The sequence below is a fragment of the Melopsittacus undulatus genome, chromosome 4 (assembly GCF_012275295.1).
Source record: "Melopsittacus undulatus isolate bMelUnd1 chromosome 4, bMelUnd1.mat.Z, whole genome shotgun sequence".
Classification (NCBI taxonomy): domain Eukaryota; kingdom Metazoa; phylum Chordata; class Aves; order Psittaciformes; family Psittaculidae; genus Melopsittacus; species Melopsittacus undulatus.
Window position 1 is genome coordinate 52470663 of NC_047530.1, and position 18003 is coordinate 52488665.

The window sequence follows — 18003 nt, forward strand, 5'->3', positions numbered from 1 at the left end:
TTTCTTTTTTATTATTGCTTCATCCGCTGTTTCATTTTCTGGTACTTAAAACTAAATGGTACAGATATTTACAGTACTAGGAGTCTCATCTGTGGCTCATCTAAGACAGATTCACTGAGCCAACAGCTTAGAGCGCTGCAGGATTGCACATTAAAAATATTACAGTGTAATTCAAAGCTTCCTACGGGCACTGTCTATGCGTACAGCTCAGCTCATTTTCAAAACATTATTAAGAGCTACACTACTTAACTCTATTTAATTTTGATGCCTGATGAAAGCAAAGAGCATGACAAAAATTTAGCTATGAAAAAGAAAAAAAGAAGATCAGCCTGAAGAGTTCCCACTAGCTTTATTCAGAGAGTAGAGGTGCATACTCTGGCTGAGACAGGACAGACATGCAAGCCCAAATAACCCAGAGAAGAGATCAGATCCTCTCTCCCTACCCTTATAACAGTCTTGTAGGCCAGTAGTGCTGGGAAATAAATAAATAAATAAATAAATAAATAAATAACAACCCCAAAACTTACTTTCTGTTCATTATTTTTCTGATGCAGACAGAGGCACAGGGGTGCAAGCAATCTCCCCACAGTTACATGAGGCTTGTGACGGAAGCAGGAGCTAACACTGATCTCCCAAAGCCAAAGCCAAACGCCTTAACCGCAAAATTATCCTACCTCCATTGCCTCAACCTGTCTGAATCCAGAGGTACCAAATTAGTGGGGAAGGGAAGAAACCGGAACCTTTATCGGGAATATTTCTGACCCACCTAGAAGCTCCTTACGTTAGGGCAAGTCTCCCATATTGCAGTCCAAGGAATTCAGAGCAAAGGCATACTTTTAGTGCTCAAAGTATCCCGCTTTCTGAAATTCAAGTGAGGCTGACACAGACCCTCCAATGAAACAAAATGCCCCATGTTGCGTAATGCTTTTTAGACAAGGGACTTAGAACACTCAAGAGATTCAATTCACACAATTCCCTTCCCCAGGGGTTCACATCCAGTCCAGATCACAAGTGCTGAGTACAATCACATGCACTCTTGATGGACTTCGAGGTAAGAATGGCCCAAGCACAATTCCCAGAAGACAAATGCTCATATGGAACAAGTCCTTGTGGATCAGCTTGGCAGCAGTCCTAGCAGGACAGCAAAGGAAGCCAGTGGAGGGAACACTACAGAGAAGTGGCACATTGGATCCTAGGGTACAGAGGCAAACAAATGAAGAAACACACTTTGTTTTCCCCTTGACAGCTTCAACTTCTGAAGATCCAGTGAAATCCTGTTCCGAGTAACAGTGTCACGATGTGCTTACAGCAGCTCTACATTAAAAACATAGACGCCATTCATTCGCACCAAACATGCCAAAACAAAGAGCTGGTGAGTTTTTACACAGTATTTATAACTGCACACCTTGTGACTTGCTCAGACACTCAAACAAGGGAGCCAGAGGGAAGCAACTGTCCACACAAGCACAAGCTGCCTGCAGCTCCAAGGAAGTCAAGAGCAGAGGCAAGTGCTGGTGGATGGCAGAACAAGCTGGTGTGCACCCACTCAACTAGCCCAGCCAGCCCAAGGACCCGAGCTGTTGCAACTTGATAGAAGCAGAAAACAGCAGCAAGCTACACCTTGCTCTGTGGCATGCATGAGTGTAGCACCGAGGGAGCAGAGTCTCTAGGGAGCCGTAGTACAATCCGGTGCCTTTAGAGCTGACTCCTGAAATAGCATTTTCCATGCAATGCCCCTACTTATGCAGCTCCAGGCTTGGCCTGAAGGTGGAATCTGCTTTTTTTACTTTATTTCCACAGCCATTTTCAATCGGAGTGCCTGCTGTTTCCTTTCAGAAACTGCTGCATCCCTGAGGTACAAAGGGCAGAGAGCTCTTCTAGAAAAACCTGAGAGTCAGCAATAGAGAAAATACATTAAGGACCACATTGATGCAGATTTTCTTTCAGTCTGGAACAAAACTTAAAACTCCTCTTCTTTTTTCTCTGCCGTGGTAATAATGCACAACTATTTATTGTCCTCATCTTAACCAAAAAAAGCCTCTTTCAATTTAGCACTTAGTATAATTAGGGTAAATTAAATAGTGTCTAGAAAAAAAGACTTTTTCAGCTATTATCTTACTTCCATGAAACGATCAGTTAAAAGTGAATCTAGCTATTAAACAATAAGGTTCAGTGAGCAGAAAAGCAAGATCTTCAGCTGAAAATTGTTCAAATTCTATTTCCAAATTGAATACCACATCTCCAAGGGAAAACAGGAGAATCTCATTAAGGATAGCATAATGTCCCTTTCGCATTGCAGAGACAGTACTTGAACACAAATCCTCTGTTCGCTATCATTCACTTCAACACAGTTTCCTTTTTATATGAGGAAAAAATTTGCATTTTACAAAACAAGGCAAATTATTGCCTTTGTGTGCTTTCAGCAAAAGTTCTCTCCAGCTAGCAATGTCTTGTTAATGTGGTTTCTTCAAGACACACATGGGATAAAAAGCACTTGGCAGACATGAAGTGAACGGGAAAACAAGAGACTTCAAGAGGACCATGATGTCAGATGCAACACAGGAGGCCAAGATGAAATCATGTAAGAAGCCATGTCCATTTACATGCCATCTAATAAACACATGGTGATAAGAGGTAAACACTTGGAAGATCCAGTTCTGCAAACACTGACTCACACAAACAAGCCCTTATTTAGATCAATCTCACTGCAAAGTGATTTTGTTTGTGAAGGCAAAGTACATGGATTTCATGCCTATTCACATCTGTACCATGGGAGGATATGAAAATCCCAAACACAGATCTCCCCTAGAATTTCAGTCTGTTTCAAGCAATTAATTTCTACACTGCCATTCAGGAAAGAAAAAGACAAGACAAAGCACCTACAAGATGTATCCAAGAGAGGCTCTTGGTCAATGGTCATTTGATGTTCTCATAAATAAAACACTGGCTTGGTAATACTTGAACTGATATTAGAAGCATTTTTAACACAATGCAAGCATACCAGCCATCGGGAATAAAATACTAAGCAGGAAGTATCTTTATTATATTGTTGTTAAACAACTAGGAGAACATTAGCAATAAGCAGCAGCCAGCACTAGAACTGTTTTCTCCTAACTGTGCATATTGTGGGTAACAGCAAAGCTTATGTTAACACAGTGATGTCAGCTAACAACAGCTTTATAGCAGAGAACAGCATACCACATATATCTGGTAACAGGAATCTTTAGCACTGAGAGGATTATTGTGGTTAAATTGCTTCCAAGTCACAGTCGGTTGTTGCTCAGTAATTCTCACTTGTTCCCTACCTACCTTTTATTTCCTTATGAGGATGCACCTGTTGGGAGAACAAAATAAAACTGGCACTGTTGCACTGTCTCTCTTCACTAATTTAGAGGAGTTATTCAGGATCTTGCTTACACAATGGGATTATTTTTATTTATACTACAGAACAGTCCAACAGCAGAAGCCAAGGCCAGAGTACACTGGACATTGTGTGAACTTAAAATAAAAGATAGACCTTGACATGAAAAAACATGTAATCCAAGCAGACATAAGAGAAGATGGAAAATGCCTGGGAAGCTGATGTTAACACATCCCGGCCATGTACCTTTTCTAGGCACTAAGGAATAGGAGACCTTACACTACACTTTTCAGATACGCTCATGGCTAGGGGATCCTCCCAGGTTCTCAGCACTCCTCACACTCTTGGAAAAGAAAGCTTTAAGCAGCTATGCTGAGGGTTTCCACATGCCAGAACTTGAATACCAGCTTGGAAAAAAACAGGTTATATGCTTGACAGTCTGGGCTTGGTTTACACAGCCTCCAGCCTCATCCACAACTACAACTCCCCAAGTTTACTGCAGTGCACAGATGCCAATGTGCCTCCTGTGATATGGAGTCCACAGAGAAATTCAAGTGGTAACAGGAGTTTGATTATAGGCACCAAAGACTTGGTGGATAATCAATCAAAAAACTATGGGGCCTGGTTTACATCCACTGAACCTGAATTAAAACCAAACAAAAATCCATTTATATCCATCCTTATCAAACTCCATCTCTTCAGTGAGCACTGTTACAAAGACAGAGCGAGACAAAGAGTTTGGGCCAAATTAACAGATTTTACAATGGGAATAAGAAAAATATATTTTAAACCAGGCTCAAAAATACAAAGATCGTGTATTTCATGTCTAACACACCTGTGTCCTGCTCTAGACTGACAATAACAGCAAGCTCCATGGAAGGCAGCTTAAATTACTGCCTTGCCCACTGATGCTGTAATTTGTATGGTGCATTCAGTGTTCACAGAAAGCCTTTGTAATCCAAGGATTTACTACTAAGGGGGGGGAAGAAAAAAAAAAAAGGGTATTACTCAGACCTGAACTGTATTTGACCCACATATGAAATAAAAGGTCACAAAATGATCTGCAAATCCAGGTTTCTTTTCTTAAGAAGGTAAGGGGGAAAAAATATTTATTGTATCAGCAACTATCAGGCTTGCAGTGTTGTGCAAGGTTCATTTCAAAGCAGCACGGCAAGAAAAGGCCAAAAGATTCATCTTATAAAACAGAAATCTCATCTATCTGCATTCATGCCAGAAGCCTACAAGAATAACCCTCCTGGCCCAGCAATTCCAGTGGCAATTTCACATTCAGCTTTCAGGGATTTTACAGATGGGCCAGCAGCAACTCACTGACTGAACTGTGCAACACCTGATAAAGTGTCAAAAAGCCTCAGTCTCCTCCTCCTACTACCTAAAAGTGATTCTCTCCTGATGCTAAAAGTCAGAAAAAGGAAAAAGGAAAAAAAAAGGAAGGAGGAAGGGGGAAGGAGGACTGAGGAAGGGGAAGGAGGACTGAGGACGATTGTTCTTTTCATTCTGCCAAGATTATTAACAGTGAGTAACAGCTACCTACACCATGCATTGCAGGAGAGTCCCCTTCCTCTCCACACTGGGATGTGGCAATTGTTTGCTGTGAGGACAGAATTCCCTGTCATTGTAATCTGAGAAAAGAGCAAAACAACTGACCACTGCAAAGCCAGCATAAGCTTTGCCCTCTTACCTGGCATCAAACAACGCAGGTAAGAATAGCCAAGTTCTGCAGCAGTGAAGGTGGGAAGGAGCAACAACACACGAACAGTTGCCTGGAACAAGCTGCCTGTAAATCAAAGTGCCTTCTAGAGCTATCTCATGTCTTTGCAGTGAAGAAACTGAAGGAGAGTCAGCTGGACACTTCTGTGCTTGAACTGCTGGGATGTAGAAGGACCAAGTTCACATTCACGCTTTCCAATCAACACAGAACTAGACATTTCATCACTCAATGCCTCTTTCCACATTTTATAGATAAGCAGCAAGTCTGCTTTTATCTCAGCCTCTGCTGATAAATTTAGACAGAATACGCTTCAGGACTACTACAGCAAGTTCCCATTTGGGTAATACACACAAACCAGCTATTACATTATACCTTGGGGGTACAATTTCACATTGATTGATTCACTGATGGATTAGAGAGGATGAAGCAGGCAGACTTGGCATTGGGGGGTGTTTTACCCTGCACATGTTCCAGTTTATTAAGTACATGTGTATTTCTGTTTCGCCTTTACTTGGTTAATTTTACACTGACATTGTAATCATGCAAATGGTAACTGGGTTGCCAAAAGACCCAAATTCGCACAGCCCTGTAGCCAATTCCCAAAAAGTCAAAGCTTGGCTTAGAGTTTAACAAAACACATACAAATACTATTATCAAGAAGGCTGCCTGCACAATAAGGTTAGTGATATTAGCCCTTGGTGCAGACCTCAGTGACACATTCAGAAAGGTATATTCCTAGCTGTTTATTACACAAGGAGCACAAAAGAGCCTTATCATTAAGAGTTTGATTTACACACCTATAAGATCCTTCAATCCAAAAGGGGTGCAAAGGCAATAATGGCACGACTTCAACTATAGCTCTACAAACACAGCATAAAACTATATGAGACCAGAGAACAAGGGATATATACGCCTATGGGGTTTTATGCAGGTTGCAAGAAAAAACAAAGCTGCCAACAAACAACTAAGCCACTTTTCACATCACTCCATTTGTGATGAGCAGAAACCATTTAAGGCTGCTTCCAGTTTTGCAGAATAGTCTCCTTTAATCCATAAGTCTTTGTATTACACAAGTTCACACAGAGTACCTAGAGCCTGATGCAAGCACAATACCCCTACACCTTGAAATGGTATTCCAGTAACTCAGAAATGTGGAAATCAGCACCAAGAGACTCAAAAGCCAAGATTACAGTTACTTCAATAAAATGCTCCTGATGAGCTGGCATTATTTTAGTTAGTTTTTTGCTATTTCCTGGCTCACCTGATCTCACATTTCAAGCTTGGGAGACAGCATCCATGAATTGATTTTGCTCCCACTACCTCCAGAGAAGCAAAGGAGAGAAGCTACTAATTGAATGCTGGTTTAAAATACACAGTATGCTAAAATATGCTGTGTCTACCTGGTAGCAAATGCTCTTAAAGTGTAATCCATCACATTGTGGAGAAGACATGAAGAAGGCAGGCATGTACAATGGCAAGATGAGACTACAAAACCAGGACAGCTTGCAGACACGTGTAAGAACTACTTGGGATTTGGGAGAAAGTCCTCAGCAGCTCATCCTCTTGATCAATAAAGCAGCAGGCAGGAAGGCCTGGGCAGGATGTACACTGCTCCTTAGTACTGCACAGAGGCTCAGCAGTTTATCAAAAGGGTGTTTTTCAGACAGTTGTCTCCTTCCTCTCGCACTGCATGGCCAGAAAGGGCCACAGTGGTGGGGAAGGGTTGGGATGACAGCAGAATCTGTGATTTAGACACAGCCCTAAACAATTAAAAGCACCACAACCACACTGCTTGGTAAGGAGGGCTGTAAGCTCCATATGCAGCAGCACCTAGGAGGAGTTCCCTCAGTCTCAAAAGCTGGGTGCTCTGGAAAGCACAGCACAGATGCCAGCAATGACACTAAGGAGCCTGCCCAAGGAGTAAGCAAGCCCAGTTCAACCCTGCGAAAGGCTGGCATAGCAGGTCACTGTCATTCTTGATCAAACCCACATTTATTTGGCATTTGGATTGTCTGTTTCCATCCCCCTGAGTTGCTTCTTGTGTTTCCTTCACCTTAGTAACCACAGCAGGCATGCACAAACACCTACAATGTGCTGCCAGAGACGGCTCATGTTGAAGAGTGGAGGCGTAAGGAGCAGCATTTCTGGCTAAGAAAACACTGTGCTATTAATGCTCCAAAGGCAGGGAGGTCAGAAGAAGATACATGAAATGCAGCTTTTTCCCCAGATAAAACAGGAGATCAAGTAGCACGAGTTGCAGAGGGAGGTCTGTGCTCCATGGCTCAGAAGCAGCAGGACCCTCCTGACATGCTTCAGAGCACTCTCATTTTCACCTCTGAAGCCCCTGATCCAGCCCTAAAAGACCTTTGCCACTGGCAACAGTGACAGTCTCATGACTGCCTCCAGCAAGTAACAGGTCCCTTGGACATGAAGTGAATCTAACCCAATTCAGACCAGCTTAACTACAGTTTCTATGATCTATGAACATAACAGGAACTGGTTGAGTCAGTTTCTCTCTGAACACAGCACATTGACTTCAAACACTGCCCATTACAGGTTATAGGAATAGCCTTTCCATAGAGATTTCCCAGATTCCAAACTGCAGCACAATATCAGACAAAGAGCTATTTTTTCCCTGCTGTAGCTAAGAAAACACCTTGCTAAATACCTAGCAATGGAAACTGAACCACCTGTACTGTACAACCCTCCCTCCCACTCTCCTGATGAATCAGTGTTGCAATAAAGCACATGGAATTTAAATTAAGTACGGTGAAAGGACTACAGCAATATATCTGCCTTTCAGTTACATTCACATAGCACCATGATTAAATCAATCCTTAGGTTCACATCATCCACTTCAGACCAAAACAGGCTGCCAATATGTTTAAGGCCTGCATTTTCCCCCTTGAATCAAGAACTGCCATTCCTATCTTGATCGACAGTGGCACAAAGTCACCCCTGGTGTCAAACCAGACTCCCTTGCTGCCCTCACACCTTTTTGGCATCACCCTCTTCACCAGGCTGGGTGTAAGCATACTCTAAGGGTCATCTACTATACCACCATGAGGTGCCCTGCAGAAAAGTGTGAGGTGTCCCTGCCCACGGCAGGCAGGTTAGAACTAGATGATCTTAAGGTCCTTTCCAACCCTAACTATTCTATCATAAAACACCCAGTCTCCACTTTGAACATGAAAGCTTACCATGCACAGGCTGGAAGCCACCACAGAGCAAAGCCTGAGACTTATCTCCCTCCCTCTCCATTCACACCTCTTCTGAGATTTGCTGCCAAGGAGGTAAGGTGGCAAATGGGGACACATCCAATGCAGCAGCTGCTTTCTGCTGTACGGACCTTGCTGAACACTGTCTTGTGTAAAGAGAGGGAAGGAGTATTTTGACAACAAAGATACTGCTGCAGCTGGATAAAGTGAGAAGGTGACTACTCAACTTAAAGAAGTTTCCTCCTCGCTCATGTTAAACAATTGTTTCACACTGTAACACTTTAGGTTTGCATAGCACTCAAAAAAAACCCCACCATGGTTTCTGATCCAGACAGTTCTATTTATATACATTTCTCCAGGAATGCTGCTTCACTTCACTTGGTGCAAGCTAAAAGCACTTCCAAACTCAACTCTGCATGGTTTTCATATAGCAGTGCAAATGGTCTCCAGCATGGTATCTGCACAAGTGCCTATAGAAAGGTAATTAATATCCTCACTTACACATAGCCAGTTAGCATCAGTGCAGACAATCTGATTACGATTTCCTCAGTATCCTGGAAGAAATACATTGAAAATGGGTTCCACCAACCAGATATACCCACACGTCTACAGAAACGATGTCACCTTGACAGCCCTCAATCCCCCATGCCACACACCAGCTGTGCAGCCCTGCCACTCAGAGATGACACTGGCTTTGGGGGGCACACAGATGGCCCACTGCCAAATTGCAAACTGCAGCAAGTACACACAGAAATCACACAGAAATGGTAAAACTGCCTTGCTAGGCATAACCTGGGCACAAAGCATGGGCAGAGGCAGCAGGGTTACCCTCCAAGAGCTGTCAGTGCTCAGCCTCTAACTGAAATAATTTGCTCTTAAGATGACTCTGGCATACCACATTATGCTTCAAAATAGGCATCCTGGCTGCATGGGGGACAAGGAGGGGGTCTGGTTTTGGGGAGAATGGGGAAGTGATGTTATTGGTGTAATCCGGGGGGAGGTGGTATTTGCTTTGCGAGGGTTATTTGGGGAGGATGGTTTGGGGGTGAGGGTGCAGCTTTGGGGGTTGAGCGGGGGATAAAAGGCTCAGACAGCCGACCCACCAGCTGGAGGAGGGGGAGCCCGGCGCATCTTACCTGGTCGGGGCGGCCGAGCCCCCCGCGCGGTGCCGCTTTCAGCACGCCGCGCCCCGCAGCCGCGCCGCCCGCATCGCCGCCTCCGGGGCACGCGTTGGGTGCGGTGGGGTGGAGGGTGCACGGGTGGTGCCCCGCGCAGCCGCTCCCCCCGCGGCACGGAGAGCGCTGCGCGCCGGGCCGCGGCCGGACAGCTGCTCGGGGAGGCGGCGGCAGGAAATACCAAAAGACTGATCCAACCGCGCTAGGGAGGGAGGGAGGGAAGAGAGGGGGAAATGGAGGAGAAAATGGAAGGGGGAGGAAAAGCAAAAAAGGGAGGAATTGGAAAACAAAAAAGGAAAGAAAGGAAACGTGCAAAATACGGGCGGGATCGGCGCGGAGCGGACCCGGCGCTCAGCCCTCCGCGCCGCCCCGCGGGAGCGCCCCGGGACAGCTCGGCCTCGCCCCGCTGGAGCTTGGCTCGGTTTGGTTTGCTATCCCCCCGCAGGGTTTGCTTCTTTCTTCTCCTCGACACAGGGAAAGGCTGAAGCAAAGGCAGAGTAAATAAAGAAAAACAAAACCAAACCCAACCCCCTAAATAAAAAATCATGCGGACCACCCCGCCCCCCCGGCAAGCAACTCGCCATCCATGGGGTTCACTGACGACATGTATAAGGTAACGAAGAAAAGTCAACCTGGGGAAATCGGGACGCTGAAGCCTTCCAGCTGCAGCAGCACTTTGTCTCAGCATTCAGCCATACGCCTCCTCCGACGCCGTGACTCAAAGGCGCCCATGCAATATGCAGCCCTGACATGCAGCCGGGCACTCTCCCAGCTCTGCCTCTGCATCAGAGTGAAAAATCAATCCCATGGCAAGCACGGACCCCCCTAACCTCCGCCAGACGAAGAGGACAGCCCAATGATCGCCTCCCTGGTCACAGCCTTCCTGCCTGCCCCTCCGGGGAAGCGTGACTTTACAGGCAATAAAGTATCTGGTAAAACATCACAGACAGACAACAGCCCAGCTACAGGCATCCAACGGCTGCTTCCCTTCCCCTCCACCCTGCGGGTCCCATGGTTAAAGGCTTGACCAAGAACAGGATGTCAAGCAGAACTTCACGCCTCCTTCTTGGCCACAGGAAACGGTAATGCCAAAAGTACATCCAAACTCAGAGTAGCAGAGTTAAAATACACTCAAACTTTCTGAAACCAGAAAACACATGAGGGAATGATGGGACCAACATGTGCGTCTGACTTCCATCACTGAGTCAGAATTACCCAAGTACAGCTGAGCCCTTGCTGCAAAACACAGTCTGGAGCTCAGACTCATGCTACTGAAACCAAAAGTGTTAAATCAGATGCCTGAAGTGCTCTGCCACCCCACCCTTCACAGAAAAAAAAGCTAGATTCCTTTTACTGTGTGCAGCCTCTAAACTAAGACAAAGACCCATAAGCTCTGATGTTCCTCATGCAACCTAGAATGCCAGCCTCAAACACTGAAGAGCAACAACTCAGTAGTTGAGAAGGTCTCCCAGATCCAAGAGAAAAATCCTGAATTCTTCCAAAGCTACAAGCTCCACTTGGACCAAGACACACAGTTTCTCTCACTTACTGCTCCCAGCAAACTACAGCCCATCCACAGACTACCAGGCAACACAGAATCCCAAGGGTTGGAAGGGACCTCAAAAGATCATCTAGTCCAACCTCCATCACTTACCCCACATACCTAACATTACTTACTAGAGGTAGCTAATTTTCTCCTGGTGATACATAGAACAATAAGTATCTGGCTAGGAATATGGTACTCAAGAGAAAATTCACCATCTATTTTTGCTCTTTCCTAAAAATTCTAGTACAAAGCAGGACTATAAATAAATCTCACAATCTAAGGTGTCCCTGCTATTCAGGAGCCCCCATAGCTCTTCTTTACCCATTAAAAAAGCCCCTGAATCACTTGCACAGGCAGGTAATTATTACATTCACCTGTATGTGTAGTAATGTCTGCCATCATCTGCAAGGTGTGGAGAGTTGCCATCATTTCAGCTGCCTTCAAGTTGGTTAGGTTTTTGATGTAGTTCTCACCAATATTTTACCCTGAGGGCAAGTCTGTGCTGTGCAGTAGGACAGGACACTGTATAGAGATGCCAGAATAAGCACAAGCCAAGGCCACTTGTCACTCTGGCTAAGGGCACTGCCAGGTGGAGCTACTGTGTTGGAGGCCAAAGCAGCTTACCCTGGCTCATTCTGCCTCTCCCTGCTTCCTCCTGTCCTGTCTGCTCCAGGCCATGCCAGGCTTGTCTGCGTGCCCTGTGTTCCCTTCACCCTTCTGCTTTTACAGGTTGGTTCACTCAAATGCAGCCAGGTAGTTTCCCAGCACCTTGCCTGGTCCAAATGGCTTTTTCACTAAACCATGGGTTTGACATTGATCCTTCTGTCTGCAAACAGATTGGTTTTGTCCAGCCAAGGCAACAGAAGTAGCTCCTTAGCTACTTTGGTACAGAGATCTAGGGTTTCTAGCACACCTACATGAATCACAGTGGGATTCATAGTCCACTTCCCAAGGACTTCTGTTTTAAAAGTTCTAAAAATTCTTTTTAAAGTATTTTGGCTAAAGCTTTCCACTGGGTTATTTTCTTCTCAGGCAGTCATTCAATGATTATTAATATTTTGCCTTTTCAGTGCCACATTGCCACACAGAGCTCACTTCAAAAACTCAGCATCCAAAAACATTCCTGTCAAAACAGTTAGAGACCCTGATAAAGAATAACACTTTATGTTTTCTTATGTGCTCTAGGACAGCGCGTGGACCTTAGTGATGTGGCTACACAGAGCAAAAGGCTTGCCAATAAAACTGACAATATTTCGTGCATAAAACTGGACCATCAGAGAAAATTTACATAGATGGATGCTTTGCATTGTGTAGCCATGGCATTTCTGATGTGGTCCAGGGAGCTCTGAAATTGGATTTGCTGTGTCTTCAGACCTTGCACCAGATGGGTCCTCAGAGTCTGGGTTAGACAAGAAAAGCAACATCCATCACTTACCTGCCTGTCTGTCAAAGGCAGGACATGGACCTGTTCTCCTCTCACAGATCCTCTACAGAAAGGTGGGGAAACTGAACCATGCAAACACTAGTATTTTTAAAGATTATTGTCCACAGCCCTCTAGTGTCTGTTCTGTTAATAGCCATTCAGAAAACAAAACATCCACTCGGGCTCTGCTGGTTATGGTTATCTTGCCCGTGCTGCCTGCAATTCATGCAGATATACCTGAGCTGCCCATAAAACCCTAGCTGTGGAGTACAGAGCACATGACCCAACCCTGCTTTTGGGGTGAGGTTTGCTGTATGTACCAGCTTCTGTCCTAATACCATGTCAGCTTCCCAACTTCAAGCTAATTCATCAGTGTCCCCCGGATATGACATACCCCTTTGACAAAAGCTCTTTGATGGATGTACCTGGCAGTTAGGGCTGTGGTCCCTTCTGGCTTCAATTCTCTTTCTCAAGAAACCAGCCTTCATTTCAGGGGGTCTGCAGCTGTGATATTTTCTTTGGGCATTTGCCAGAGTGTGCAACACTTAGCTTTCTCACCACAGCAATATAACTCTGTTCTGAGAGGGCTTGTAAACTGGTGTTAACTCTGTCACCGGCAAGGGTAACAAAAACAGCAAAGCACAGAAAGTTGTAACTGTAATGCTTGAAGAGTGAAGTCAGAGTGATTCAGTTGTGTTACTCGAGTCCTTACAATCCAGTAATGCAACCCAGAGAGCTTAACAGTCAGGGCACTTAAAACCAGTATCTAATGCCTTTTTATGCCAATGCTAGATGTGCCACAACATAGTATTAGTGCTGTTTTAAGACTGTGATAAAGGCAGACAGGGAGGTGAGCTGCAGCAACAGACAAATCAGCAGCCTCCTGTTTACTCTAGGCAATGATTGCAACATTTTTCCCCTGCATCTTCCTTTTTTCAGTCCTTCACTTTCTGCTACCTGCTGAGCTCCTCTTCCCCCCACTAGAGATCAGAGCCCACATATGTGAAATACAAATACATACTCCTTTTGCAGTGTCAGGAAGAACTGCATTTCATGCTTTCTGTATCTCTCAACGTATCTACTATAGTTCCACAAGCTCCCATTTATGACTAGAAAGACTGTTAAATACCATAAAATCCATCAGATATATTTATTGGCCTCTATTAAAATGGAAATTGAGAGGAACAATCATATTCCTATCATTATAATTAGTAAAATGTCTCTATGGCCATAATCACATTAATCAGACACCATATGAATGGTTGTTAACATTGCAAGATACTTGCCCTCAAGCTCATGGCACATGGCAGGACAAGAAGCAGGAAGCTTTAAAACAAATTAATGAAAAAAAAAGAAGTTATTAAGCACAGGTCTTTATTATTAGCTATATGCTTCAACACAGCTGTATACAATTAAGGATAAGCAAAAGATCACTTTTACCCACATGGGTTTTCCAGTGCAAAGTTCCTTTTAAAGCAAAAATATTTAACGCCATAGCTGGATAGAGGAGGAGTTATTTGTTAACAAGCAGTAGTCTGTCTCTTTAGAGCACCAAAAAAGTGAGTCCACAGCTAAACATGTTTGCTCATTTTACAATTTGAAAACCAGAGCTGCTGCTAAACCAGGTTCCTAATTGCAGGTTTGCTAGAACGGGTCTCTGGGGAAGTTAGTCAGCAAAAACCACAAACATCTCTCTGGGAGCCACTGGAGACTGGAGTCCTCTTGTGGCAAAAGGTAGAGGAAAATTTCCAGCAACTGACGACTGCTGAAAGCTGGGGCTCTGCACTGGAGGCTGCAGGGTAACAGGCACAGGAAGTATCAGCTTTTGGAAGGAGTTTTGTGTCACCTTGCAGAGCATAAAAGCAGCAGCATGAAAACTGCACAGCTGGCAAAGGGCAAGCATCAAAAGCAGCTGAAAGCCACTGTATTTTGATACTGTAGACTGAACTTCTGTTTCCTTTAGCAGCTCCTGTCTGTTAGTGTGTGTTCCCTGCTGAGATGATGGGTTTGTTCCTCCTTTAGCAGAGGTAATATTTCCTCAGTGTTTTTCTAGTGAGAGCTTTTCTCCTGGCTAATGTATTCATGATATAGTAACACAGGCCAGGTCTCATCTTCGTGTCAGTCTGTGCTGAGATGGGTAGGTAACACAATTCTGCTGTGTTGTTTTCTACCTGCAATAGCCCCTATGGATTGCCTTGAGCTCAGCTTAAGAGACATTTCTTGTGAATGACGGATGTTTGCCATGTTGGCTCCATGCTCCCTGCCTGGAGCAGTACTAGGCAAGATGGAGTAACTAAACAATCTGAAGGCCTTTCTTCACCCACACACTGTGGTCAGAAATTTTCAAATGTCCACATCTGGGCTTTGGGTTACAGCAAGGAGGATATCTAGCTAAGAATTTCACCCAGTGGGTAAAGCCTCCAAAGAGCTCACAAGCCGCTGATAGCTGTAACAGTCCTGTAAAAGAGGGTTTGAGCTTTCAGGAAAGAGTCTCCAGCAATAGATTGTAGCAGAGACTTTGGAGGCAGTTTTAAAGACCTGCCATTAACAAGATAAAAGAGTGCAGATGTTCTTACCTGCTCCATTTTCTTTATATGACCTGCCATATGCATGGATGGTGCCCTGCTTCCTGCAAACTTAACCCCAAGGGTGTTTTTCATGAGCCTAAACAGTGTAATTTCAGCTACTACCCAGCCCTCACCCCAGAGAGGTCTTTTGTGATCTTAGGTATCTTACATTAAACAAGACTTCTTGGGCAGCTCACCTTCCCTACCCTGCACCCTTGCTAACATAAACTCCTGTCTCAAGGGGGCTCACATTCACAAATCCTAGATTAAGGCCTGTGCTGGGAGGTAAGACTATTCTTCTACACAGCTTAGTCTTGCTACAGCTGGAGTCAAATGAGGTTTAGTTGTGACTACTCAAGGTCCTAATTTCTTATTCCTTATCTGAAGGCTGTTCACATCAGGCACCATGAACCTGTTTTGTTTTCCAGTATGTGTCTAAACAAATTAAGCTGAATGCTGTCATTATGGCTTTGGTGTGAAAAATCAGAGTTTGGTTGCCATTGATTTGCTCCTGCAGGCCTGGTTAGTATTTAAGTGCAAGTCTCAGAGGGCAGCCCAACTTGCTGAGCTGATCTAGAGAGCAATGCTCCTTCTTCAGCTAGCAGCAGGCTGGAAAGCAACTGAGATATCAAGGATCTGACAAACTGTCCAGTGAAATTTGGGCTAGATTTCAAAACCCTTCATAAGAGATGACATGAAACCAAGTTGCTATTCAAAAACATTCCAATAGCTCTAGTCATATTTCAAGCTAATTGCAGAGCAAGTCAGCTGTTATAAAGTGTTGAAAGATTAAATGAAAACATACATGTATATATATGCATATATGCATACAAATATATATGTAAATGATTTTCTTTGCATAAGTGGGTAAGATTGGAACATCCACATCAGTATCAATAGCTGACATGTTTCTAAATGATCACAGGTTTTCTCAACAGCTAATGGGAAATGCCTATATGAAATCAAACTTTATAAATAGACAGAGATTTTGGGTTTATTTTTCTTCCTGCCCCAGATATACTTTGGAACAGGTGCCAGCAAGTTCAATCTGTGTGGACAGAGTGCTGTTGTCATACAGGAAATATCAGAGTGAGAAAAAATATAAACACATTTCCATAAAAGATTTGATTATCAGGCTCATAAATATAGACACAGATCTTTGCATAGGCCAGTACCAATCTCTCTACACATATTCATTTATTCATTGACTGATTGACACTCTGTTCATAGATCTGCATCTACACAGCCAGAAAGTCACAGCTTGGTTCTGCTTTGTTCATTGCTTCATTCTCTCTAGAGATGGGCATTTTGACTTACAGATGGATGACTCTAGTTCCTGACACCCAGCATATGCTATTGATCTGTAAGTCAGGCCAGAGAGTCACAAATCTGATCTATCAGTACCTTTGAATTAATACTATATCATATTTCCAAGCTTGCAGCTGCTTCCAAACATTACAGGATGTGTTTGTTCTCATACTTGACCTCTTTTATTTTGCCTGACTCTTGACTCACTCTTGCAGCCAGCTCATCTCTGATAAATTATGTAAACTTTCACAGTTTCTTTCTTGCTCTGCTCTCTGAAATCCATCTTCTATCTCCATCCATGATCAAGCAAAAAAGTCTCCTTGACTGCTGCAATTCTTTTTAAGGATTCCTTGTTATTGTTGATGCCTCCCATGAGCAGAACACCGCACTTCCCACAGGGGTTTGAATGAAATAAGGAAGAGAAAGTACAATATTTTCTACTACCACTGAAGGGAAGCTGGCTTATTGATTTGTCTGCAAAGAGGGATACTAGTACTTTTGTCCTCCTTGTGCTTCAGAGAGGGAGAGCTGTCCAGTGTTCCTATCACACATTACAATTGTAGAAGTAAAGCACAAAAAAGTGAAGCCTGGAAGAAAAAAACTTCTGTTTCCCTAGAACAGATCTAAAACTATCAAAGACCATGCTCTGACTTACAGCCCTGAAGGGCAACACACTAAGGTTTGTTCCAGAGCAAAACATCCATTTCTTTTATGCCACAGAGGACCTGATTTGATCCCAGAGTCATTGATTAGATCTGTGCTACTGAAATCCAAACACAAAGGCAGTCTCACAGAGGATGGCTGGATTTAGCTATTTAAGTCTTGAAATATTGGAATAGCAGCTTGGGAAGTATGATGGTGACCACAGAGAACTGTAGTTCTTTGCTCTATCATTTTGAAAATAAAATTATTAATACATAGCTGTTTTCAGCCCTGATGAACTTTATTGTTCCACTGCCATTTGTTGTATCTCCTGACCCCCTCGTACAGTGAAATCAGGCTTGCTTTGGTGTGTGGCTTTCTCGCACTATTGCTAGATTAAGAAGCAGGAGCAGATTTACAGGGTGAAGAAACTGGTAGTGAGGATGCAACATTTACTCTATTTCCATTTCAGAGACCTGACTTTGTACCAGCTTTAGTCTGGTCCCATCCAGCCAGTATGTGTCAGCAGCTACAGTGAATTAGGTATGCTCCTAGAGTACATCTTCCCATGACGTTTCACTGAAAGGGAATCCAGGTGCGTGTACTACAAGGCTGCCCTGGCTATGAATCAAAGAGCAGTAAATAAAGGCGATGTGGAAATTTACCTCAAAACCACATTGCTGATCTGTCTGAGGGAAAAAAAAGGGGGGAAGGGATGGAATTATATCAGAGTGACATCTGAGATAAGAGTATGCTGCTGACAGAAAAAAGAGATACTGGTGGAAAAGAATACTTCTGAATGCAAAGCGACAGATTTTAGAATAACATGTCACCTTATCTACTGACTGGTAATAGGTCCTTAGGTTTGAAAAGCCATGGAGCACATTGCTTAGCCCTTCTGTCATACATTCCTCTCAGTTACTATCTGGCAGTGAGGGTAGGGCTACTCATCCCCACTTCACTCTCAGGGGGGTATAGCTGTGTGGTAAGTGGGGTTGTTAGCATACATGTGGCACCCTTGGAAGCAGAACCCA

General features: G+C 44.0%; 1 protein-coding gene across 4 annotated transcripts in view; it reads right to left on the reverse strand.

Annotated features, from left to right (window-relative positions):
• The window catches only part of OSBPL5 (oxysterol binding protein like 5), a 141614-nt gene extending 131217 nt beyond the window's left edge, over nt 1-10397 (reverse strand). Inside the window, exon 1 of one of the 4 annotated variants that reach the window (XM_031055062.2) lies at nt 10116-10397. In XM_031055062.2, the coding sequence (XP_030910922.2) occupies nt 10116-10235 (120 nt within the window). In that variant the 5' untranslated portion in view covers nt 10236-10397. Of the gene's footprint in view, nt 1-527; nt 574-9444; nt 9610-10115 lie in introns of those variants that run through there. The other 3 variants (XM_031055064.2, XM_034062594.1, XM_031055066.2) reach the window with 3 other exon arrangements.
• Between the last annotated feature and the right edge of the window lie 7606 nt (nt 10398-18003).